General features: G+C 39.4%; 1 protein-coding gene across 2 annotated transcripts in view; it reads right to left on the minus strand.

The window, feature by feature from the left end:
• Positions 1 to 7,360, minus strand: part of kirrel1a (kirre like nephrin family adhesion molecule 1a) — a 56,705-nt gene extending 49,345 nt beyond the window's left edge. For both annotated transcript variants that reach the window (XM_057855919.1, XM_057855918.1), the window contains exon 1: positions 7,097 to 7,360. In XM_057855919.1, the coding sequence (XP_057711902.1) occupies positions 7,097 to 7,145 (49 nt within the window). In that variant the 5' untranslated portion in view covers positions 7,146 to 7,360. The remainder of the gene's footprint in view (positions 1 to 7,096) is intronic.
• Positions 7,361 to 10,700: the final 3,340 nt, after the last annotated feature.

Consider the following 10,700-nt stretch of genomic DNA (forward strand, 5'->3'; position numbering starts at 1 on the left):
AGGGGATGTGATTTTCGTTTTCTTCGCCTCTTTCTTTTTATAACTACGATAGCCTCCAGCCTGTCAAACACGATCACATTATTAGGGCTTTGAGACCCGAGGGCCCCGGAGCTGTTGGTTTATCCTTGACCACGCTATTGAGAATCAGTTTTCCGAGCAGAGTTTTGTGTTGAATCATCACAAATCGGATTTACCTTGAGGAAACAGTGAGATGACAGGCACCGGGTAAACAGATCGGGTAAGGACCGTGCTGTCCTAGCCTGGCAAGCTAGCTACAAGATACATTGCAAGTCAGTGTGGTTTACCGCGGGCCAATCCCAGGTTGCTTTTGTAGTCAGGTCAGAAAGTGCCTTGATTGTTTACCGAAAATTTACCGTTACCGAATGACCGTTGACCATGACCATGAAATGGCTGTTGTTCGGCTATGCTCATTCCCCTTTAAGTACAGCCAGTGTCCTTATGTGTGACGTCACGTGACAATCAAGAAATCAAACTAACAGAAGCCCGGTATGCTAACACTAGCGGCTAACGCTACAAGTGAACGTGATGGAGTCAGATAATAGAGAAACAGCTACCGGTAGCCAGGTCACAGGCATTTTGAATACAGCCATAGGCTTCATAACCCATAACATGACACGGGAAACGGGGCCGATTCGTAGGGGGCCTATTTTCAAAAACTTCAAATATTTACAAAACCAAACCTGCTACCGACCTAAAACCAAAACAGGCACCCACCTTAGCCATATATTAGTCCCCATGAGCAGCGGCATCAAAAAATTCAAAGTCGTTCCCTTATAAAATCCCAATTAATAATTTTTTAGATCGGTATAACACAACTTAAAATGGCTATAAAAGTCTCAGATTTTACACTAGATGCACACAAATCACCAAATACAGAGATAATCACCTATATTTTCAGGATCAATAGCAATATTTAACATATCATATACGTTTTTGACCAAAATAGCAACTTATTTTGTTTTTGTCAGCTAATAAATCACTCAATTTAACATTACAAAACTTAATACTTGAGAAAACATGCAGAATCAATTATAAACAATATGTAAATAGATTTTTAATAAATTCTATATACAATCACAACTTATTATAGAATAGAAAAGCCCTTTATTACCATTATACACGATACAGTATACTGTTAGCGATTGAGGCTAATGGCCACCTAGCGGAAAAGAATAAATGCTTAAATCCCTGAATTCTTGATAGATATGGACCTAAAACAGTCTCGATTCTTGGTTAAAAGCAAAGAAACCGTGCAGTTAGCGTTTATTTTACGTATAATGACGAAGTACAATGCTACTATGTTAGCGAATGAGGCTAGTGGCCGCCTAGCGTAAAAGGAGCTTTTCTGGCAAAAATTCTTATGAATAAATGCTTAAATCCCTGAATCCTTTATTGATATGGATGTAAACAGTCTCGATTATTGGTTAAAAGCAAAGAAACCGTGCAGTTAGCGTTTATTTTACGTATAATGATGAAGTACAATGCTACTATGTTAGCGAATGAGGCTAGCCGCCAAGCATAATTGGAGCTTTTCTGGCGAAAATTCTTGTGAATAAATGCTTAAATCCCCGAATTCTTCATAGATATGGACGTAAAAGAGTCTTGATTCTTGGTTAAAAGCAAAGAAACCGTGCAGTTAGCGTTCATTTTACGTATATTGACGAAGTACAATGCTACTATGTTAGCGAATGAGGCTAGCGGCAGCCTAGCGTAAAAGGAGCTTTTCTGGCAAAAATTCTTGTGAATAAATGCTTAAATCCCCGAATTCTTCAAAGATATGGACGTAAAATAGTCTCGATTCTTGGTTAAAAGCAAAGAAACCGTGTAGTTAGCGTTTATTTTACGTATATTGATGAAGTACAATGCTACTATGTTAGCGAATGATGCTAGCGGCTGCCTAGTGTAAAAGGAGCTTTTCTGGCGAAAATTCTTGTGAATAAATGCTTAAATCCCTGAATACTTTATAGATATGGACGTAAAACAGTCTCGATTGTTGGTTAAAAGTCAACGATGAGGCTAGTCAGTTACGAAATTAGCCGCCTCCATGTGTAAACAAAGACAAAAATTCCTGCGAATAAATGATACAGCATTACTGAATGCTCATCGTGTGGTGTTGGTCCCAAGAAACAACTCGCCCTTGGTTTGATTTTGGATTTGAGAAGGACAACGAACCATGGAGCCCTACATGAGTTTGACGGTCCATTTCATAGACAACAAGTGGGAGTTGCGTTACAGCCTATTTCTCAGACAACCACACGGGTGAAAAGCCTGCTCAGGCCCTGAAATAAATGCTCTTGACGTGTGACATTAAATCACCACCACTGACAGCGGCGCTAAATTTGTCGAAGTGGCTGAACTTTAACTTCATAATTGGATTGGGCACGGACTGCATCTAACAATCAGTATGACGTGTTATTTGGATTTCTGTTCAGAATAAAGCAAATTCCAAGAGTGTAGCCTATAATATGGCCATTTAACGGCCACAGCTATTTTTCTGTATGTGCTTGCTTAATTCTGTGTCATTACTGCCATCTTAAAATCTTAAATGTTTCATTGGCATTACAGCAGTTTAGTATAGCTTAAAGTGTATGTGGGCTGGGGGGAGGGGGGGGGGGGTTACCACTTGTAGACGTCCAATCCATTTGAACTGGGAGAGTGGTAGCGAATGAACACCTTCCCAGTGGCAGCCAATGAGTTAAAACTCTTCGACACAAGTGTGTTTGCCCTAATTAATTATGCAGCGACACATTTGATGGCTCCTCACCTTGTATATCGTTTCAAGGCCGGCGATGCCGAATCAATCACAGCCATATCATCGCATCGTAACAACTTCAACATCTAATGAGCCGCTCTGCTAATAACCACGCTATCGTTAATAAGCCCCGGGCAGCCTCAAACTGCAGAGCGTGAAATATTGTTTATTCAAAGACCGAAAACGTCATCGCGCAAACGCCTGTGTTTGCAGACCAATGATGGATGACACATGACGATGTGTGTGTGTGTGTGTGTGTGATTGTCATGTGGAAAAACAGGATAGGAGCATGTGACGCGAACATGCTAGCGCTGTGCGTTATGATGATATATATTGCCACAACGATATGAAACTTTGCATACAAGACAATTGAAAATAGCAACACATGTAATCACACAAAATACACAATAACAATATTAACTAGAAACTGCAATTTCTGGAGAAATTATTATGGGGCTTTGCTGTGTGGAGATCTCAGCCCCGCCCAGGTTGATTTGGGGGACATGTTGTGGTCATATCAGGTCATTTTGGGACATTTGGGGGACATGTCCTAGTTATAGCAGGTCATTTGGGGGACATGTCATGTTCATATCAGGTCATTTCCTGTTGATTTGGGGACATCGGTTTTTTTTTGCCATTGAAAATGAATGGGAAATTTGGACGTGCATGGCCGTCAACGACATGGACGTGCATGGATGTCAATGGCATCGACTTACTTGGGCGCCAGTCGATGGCTGGCATGGTAAATGGTTAAAAAAAAACAAGGACCTATGTTTTCCTGCCATTGAAAATGAATGGGAAATTTGGACGTACATGGCTGTCAGTGGCATGCCATTAGAAATGACTGGGATATTTTTTGGCAAATTTTGGGGGGAATCGTATGTTTTTGCCAAATTTTGTATACAACTTTTATGCTCCTTACCGTACTGGAATTTTTTATGTGTAAATTATGCGATTTGGTCAAAAAATTGTAGGACTAGATACATATTGAATAAAAACACATTTTTTTTCAAAAAACCCGTATTTAACAGAACAGAAAATTTTGGGGGATAATTCGAAAAATTCACTGTGTCGCGCCAAAATTCCAATCATTTTGATATTTGAATGGCGTTTCTTCGGCGCAACACACAGCCCAAACCGTTTGACCTATCGTCACCGTTCCAATATCAAAATGACCGGAATTTTCGAGCGACTCATGGAATTTTTCGAATGACCCCTCAAAATTTTCCGTTCGCCCATAAATGCAGGTTTTAAAAAAATCTCTAAACATATCCAGTCATACAATTTTGGACCTAATTGCTTAATTTACACATAAAAAATTCCAGGATGGTCAGGGGCATAAAAGATACACAGAATTTGCCCCAAATTTACAGTTCCCTCAAAATTCACCAAAAACTTGCCCATTGATTTAAAAAAATAAATAATCAAAGTGTATGCACGAATGTACTATTTTTGACCAAATCGCATAATTTACACATCAGAAATTCCAGGACGGTTAGAGGCATAAAAGTTGTATACAAAATTTGCCAAAAATGTACAGTTCCCTAAATATGCACCAAAAACTTCTTTTCTAATGGGGATGCCATTGACTGCCATGTATGTCGTTTCATTCATTTCTAATGGCTAATATTTCTCCTTTTTCAATGGCAGGAAAACATAGCTGGTTGCAATTTTTGACCACTGACCATTACAGCCCATTGGCATTCAACTGGTGCCTCAGTAAGTCAATGCCATTGACTGCCATGCACGTCCATGACATTGACAGCCATGCATGTCCAAATTTCCTGTTCATTTTCAACGGCAGAAAAACGTGTGGTTTTGAATTTTGACCATACACGTACTATAACAGCCCATTGACGTTCAACTGGCACACAAGTAATTTAATGCCACTGACAGCAATGTACGTCCAAATTTCCCATTTTCAATGGAAGAAAAACATCTGTTTTTCATTATTGGCCATACACGTACCATGACAGCCCACTGGCACCCAAGTAAGTCGATGCCATTGACAGCCATGCATGTCCATGCCATTGACGGCCATGTACGTCCAAATTTCCCATTCAGAAAAACGTGTGGTTTTGGGTTTCAGTCCATACACTTGCCATTACAGCCCACTGACATTCAACTGGTGCCCAAGTAAGTCGATGCCATTGACGGCCATGTATGTCCAAATTTCCCGTTCATTTTCAATGGCAGAAAAACATGTATGGTTTTGATTTTTGACCATACACTTACCATTACAGCCCATTGACGTTCAACTGGCACATAGGAAATTTGATGCCACTGACAGCAATGTACGTCCAAATTTTCCATTCATTTTCAATGGCAGAAAAACGTCTGCCTTTGATTATTGGCCATACACATACCATTACAGCCCACTGACATTCAAGTGGCACACAAGTAAGTCCATGGCATTGACGGCCATGTACGTCCAAATTTCCCATTCATTTTCAATGGCAGAAAAACGTCTGCTTTTGATTATTGGTCAGACACGTACCATTACAGCCCAGTGACATTCCACTGGCGCCCAAGCAAGTCGATGCCATTGACAGCGATGCACGTCCATGCCATTGACGTTCATGTACATCCAAATTTCTCATTAATTTTCAATAGTAGAAAAACTCAAGTGGTTGTGATTTTTGGCCATACACTTACCATTACAGCCCACTGACATTCAACTGGCACCCAAGTAAGTCGATGCTATTGCCAGCCATGCATGTCCATGCCATTGATGGCCATGTACGTCAAAGTATCAACAGGAAGTGACCCTGAAATGTCCCTAAATCAACAGGAAGTCATTTAATAGATCTGTATATACCACAGTGAAGCCCCATAGTTATTTCTCCAGAAATTGCAGTTTCTATTTATTCATGGTATTTCATGGTATTAATGGTAACTTAATATTAGGGCTGTCAAACAATTAAAAATTTTAATCGAGTTAATTACAGCTTAAAAATTAATTAATCGTAATTAATTGCAATTCAAACCATCTATAAAATATGCCATATTTTTCTTTATTGTTGGAATGGAAAGATAAGACGACTGATATATACATTCAACATACGGTACATAAGTACTGTATTTGTTTATTATAACAATAAATCAACAAGATGGCATTAACATTAACATTCTCTTAAAGCGATTCATGAATAGAAAGACGTTTAGTTCTTAAAAGATAAATGTTCGAACAAGTAATAGAAATTTTGTATTAAAACCCCTCTTAATGTTTTTGTTTTATTAAAATTTGTAAAATTTTCAATCAAAAACTAAACTAGTAGCTCGCCATTGTTGATGTCAATAATTACACCATCCTCACTCATTGTACTGAAATAGCTCAGCTGGGAGAGCGTTAGACTGAAGCTCTAAACCCATGAAATCATTTGGACCCAAGCGCCAGCAGAGAGCGCCTAACACCAAAAAACAAGCAACACGCGGACATTACACTGCTGTCATTTTTATCTGTTTGAGCGGGGCCTGTGCGTTAATAACGTCAAATATTTTAACGTGATTAATTTTAAAAATTAATTACCGCCCGTTAACGCGATAATTTTGACAGCCCTACTTAATATATGTCAAGCTTATCAGTCAAAACCACTCACAATTATCAGTAGATCATTTGATATATTTTATATTTGGTCTAAAAAAACAAACAAACATCTGACTATGCCGCTTCTGTTTACACTGGCGAGTTTTATGTTGCTGCACTACTTGTTTCATTTAGCATTTAAGGCAGATCCGTTTAGAAAAATTTAGTTAATTGTGGTGCGTATTATATTTCCGTAAGGTAGATTTATTGGCAGGGCTGGTTCACAATCCAATCTCCACAATTCAGGTGGCAGACACAGTGACATCATGCCTAACCAGAACACGCCCCCCCACCCTCACTCGCCCTCTCCCTATGATGGTAGACAATGGCACACACATTGGCACCTCCATCAAACAGGTTGCCTTTGTTTTGCCTGGATCTTCCTCGTCCTTGCTGCCTTTTGTCTCCTAGCAACTGTATCTATCAAATACTGTACCTACAAGCAGACAAGGTACAAGCAAAGCCAAGGAAAGGGTGCAAGCAGGTAAGGACACGGGAGAGGAGAGCAGTGACACGCTGATCCATCACGCTCATTCCTGTCACGTTCACGGTCAGTCTCGGCATCACTCACAACACGGGAAAGGTCATTGATGGAACATGGTCATATATGGTGAAAAGAAGAAGAAAATAAAGAGCGAGAAAAGCGTGGCCTTTTCATTAACCCCCTCGGGCTCCCCTAAACGACGTCACCGAATACCAAACGAGAACCTCTATTTCCAACAAAAACGCATTCTTACCGGTTTGTAAAGTCAGCAGCAAAGTGAGGAGGAGCAGCAACCTCTGCATGGTTCACTCCACCAGTAATATGAAGTCCGTTATTGGCCCAAAACTCCGTGGGGACGGCATCCAAAAGGCAGGGCAGCACAGGACATTTAGAAAAAGAGAAAGACCAAGCATAACAGCAACGGCTTGTTTTCTGCTCTCACTCGGTTTTTACACCATTCCTCCGTTTTTAAAGCCCCTGTCGGCTCGCTCCTCTCCTCTCCGGCGTCAGCCCGCTTTCTGCTGGCACGGAGAGACGTCAAATGCAAGGAATAACGAACAGTTTCCGGTAATAGTCTTCAAAATAAAACTCCTCAAACCACAAAGATGGAGTGTGTAGAAAATCGAAATGAATGTGTACAGCATAATATTTATACTTCTTTTAAAAAATAATCCATCAACGAATTTTTAATCAAGTTTAATTGTTAGAAGAGCTCTTATTGTCTTATTAAATGAAGTCATTTCCCGTGTTACGTTAAAAACATAGATATCACCTAAACTGGGCTAGACGGCCATTTTGCGTTGGATTCTCGACTAAAATAGTCTCTACTTCTTGACAAATCTACAAATTTATTAGTTCATGAGAAGCTATATTAACGTGTATATGATTAATTTTTAAGCATAAAGTTCAATTACTGCATCTGTGACGTTTACGAAAAAACACAAAGCAGTTCAAAGCTGCTTTGACTATGCAAGCCCGACGTAAAATGGCCGATATGTAACGACGTTTGTTGTGTTTGGCTCAAAGCGCCTCCTCTTACATCTACTATTTGTTTGTATACGATATCTCAGAATGAAACAGTCTGCCCAAACTGACGTCATTTCTTCATTCGCAGCACATTCCTCGTTTTTTGCAATCAAATCCAGATGTTATTAGCAGTGGCGTCGTTTGGCATTTTATATTTTTTTAATATTCATAAGCCCTCCTAAATATTTTTTTGTTGTTTAACTGAAAATAAGAATAATTCAAAAAAATTAAATTAAATTAAAAAATATACATTGTATCACAAAAAGTCGCATTTCTGCAGAAATTTAAATATATTTTTTCATGGGACAACACTGACAAAATGACGCTTTGACACAATGAAAAGTAGTCTGTGTGCAGCTTATATAATAGAGTTCATTTATTTTCCCCGCAAAATAACTCAAAATATAGCCATTAATATCTAAACCCCTGGCAACAAATGTGAGTACAGCCCTTAGAAACTACATCCATCATTGTCCAAATTGAGTACTGCTTGTCACCCCCCCCCCCCAAACGGTCACGTGACTCATTAGAGTTACTAGATCCAGGTGTGCATAGGGAGCAGGTGTGTTCAAATTTGCAGTGCAGCTCTCACCCTCTCTCATACTGGTCACTGAAAGTTCCAACATGGCACCACATGGCAAAAAACTCTTGAGGATGTTAAAAGACGTATTGTTGCGCTACATAAAGATGGCCAAGGCCAAGATTTCCAACACCCTGAAACTGAGCTGCAGCACAGTGGCTAAGATCATCCAGTGTTTTAAAAAAGTAGAACAGGCCTCGGGTTGGTCGTCCAAAGAAGCTGAGCATCACATCCAAATGCTTTTTTTGAAAGATTGTCGCAGTTAGTGCCTGCTCAGACCATATGCTACACTCCACATCATATTGGTGTGCATGGCTGTCACCCCAGGAGGAAGCCTCTTCTGAAGACGGTACACAAGAAAGCCCGCAAACAGTTTGCTGAAGACATGTCAACAAAGCACATTGATTACTGGAACCATGTCCTATGGTCTAATGAGACGAAGATTAATTTGTTTGGTTCCGATGGTCTCAAGCATGTGTGGCGGCGACCAGGTGAGGAGTACTAAGATAAGTGTGTCATGCCTACAGACAAGCATGGTGGTGGGAATTTCATGGTCTGGTGCTGCAGGTGTTGGAGAGTTACACTCCATTGAGGGAAACATGAACTCCAACATGTACTGTGAAATACTGCAGCAGAGCATGAGCCCCTCCCTCCAGAAAGTGGGTCGCAGGGCAGTGTTCCAGCATGACAATGACCCAAAACACACCTCCAAGATGACCACTCTTTTACTGAAGAGTCTGAGGACAAAGGTGATGGACTGGCCAAGCATGTCTCCAGACTTGAACCCAATAGAACATCTTTGGGGGAGTTATTTAGAAGGAGAAAATAAATTAATGCTATTATATAAACTGCACACAGACTACTTTTCATTGTGTCAAAGTGTCAGTTTGTCAGTGTTGTCCCGTGAAAAGACATACTTAAATATCTGCAGAAATGCGAGGGGTGTACTCACTTTTGTGATACACGTCACAATGAAAAAAATGGTGTCTGTAAATAAGTCACTGATCTCGCTAATTTATTTGTATTTTCTTTTTGCGTTTTTCTGTCTTACGTAGTGGAGAAGAAGAATATGATACGCCCAGCGGTTGCTCTGTTGTAGAGTTAACGTCTTTAATGGGACAATTTGAAACTCCGCTCACCATTTTGTCGGTGCTCTCCGGCGTTTCATGGTCTTCAATCCTTGGTTCTTGTTCAGTAGTTGTTGTCGCTTTTGAAAGCTTATGTTTGAAAAAAATTACATATATCCATCTTGCGTCTTCTGTTCTCAGGTGGTTTTGGCTAAGCAAGGCAAATGACCGTCTAAGGTACTAGTCACATGATCTGTTGTTTTTTTTTTTACCTATTATAAAACTTTTTTTTTTTCGTTAATTTCATTCATTTTTGTTGTTTTATTTCTTTACAAATTTTCTTGACAACATTTTACCGGCAAAGTCTTAATTTTAAATTTATATATAAGGAAGTCAATTACATGCAACGACACCTTTTTGGCAATCAGGGGGTCTATGCCCTCCCGGCCCCCTCTGAATCTCCGCATATGGCCACAGTAAGTAATGTAAAAAGACAGTGTTGTAGAGGTGGATTAAACACCAGTAATTTTGCAACTGAATGTACGACCTTCATCAGAGTTAGCATAACATTAAACTGTGTGAACTTGCTAACCAGCAAAATTTTCCCGCATTTCTCATTTTTCCAAATCCAAAATCGGAAAACAGATAACTTAGCATAACATTAAACAGTGTGAACTTGCTAACCAGCAAAATTTTCTCGCATCAAGTTTTTCAAATCCAAAATCGGAAAACGGATAACGACTTATTTCATTTCTCGTTTGAGAATCTGAGATCGGAAAAATGTTAACGACTTATTTCCTCTCTCGTTTTCAAATCAAAAGTCGGAAAAAAATATCACGACCTGTTTTGTCGACGTTTTGATTTTGTTTTGAAAATATAGAATATGAGGGAATGAAATTATTATTAATAAAACAAGAAATGAAATAAATTGTTATCCCTTTTCCGATGTTGGATTCTAAAACGTGTAATGAACGAATGATACACGGATATAAATAGTATTAGTATGAGTCTATTAGTTTACTGTAGAACATGATGCTGGGGCGCCCTCTGCCGTCGAGTATGCAAACGCACGTTTCATGTTTATGCAGCCAAAATTTTTAATTATCCAGGAATGAAAAAAAAAAAAAACATTTGTCTTAAGACCACTCAAAATTGTCCGTCTAAAGAAATTAAATACAACAACA

The sequence above is a fragment of the Corythoichthys intestinalis genome, chromosome 13 (assembly GCF_030265065.1).
Source record: "Corythoichthys intestinalis isolate RoL2023-P3 chromosome 13, ASM3026506v1, whole genome shotgun sequence".
NCBI lineage: Eukaryota > Metazoa > Chordata > Actinopteri > Syngnathiformes > Syngnathidae > Corythoichthys > Corythoichthys intestinalis.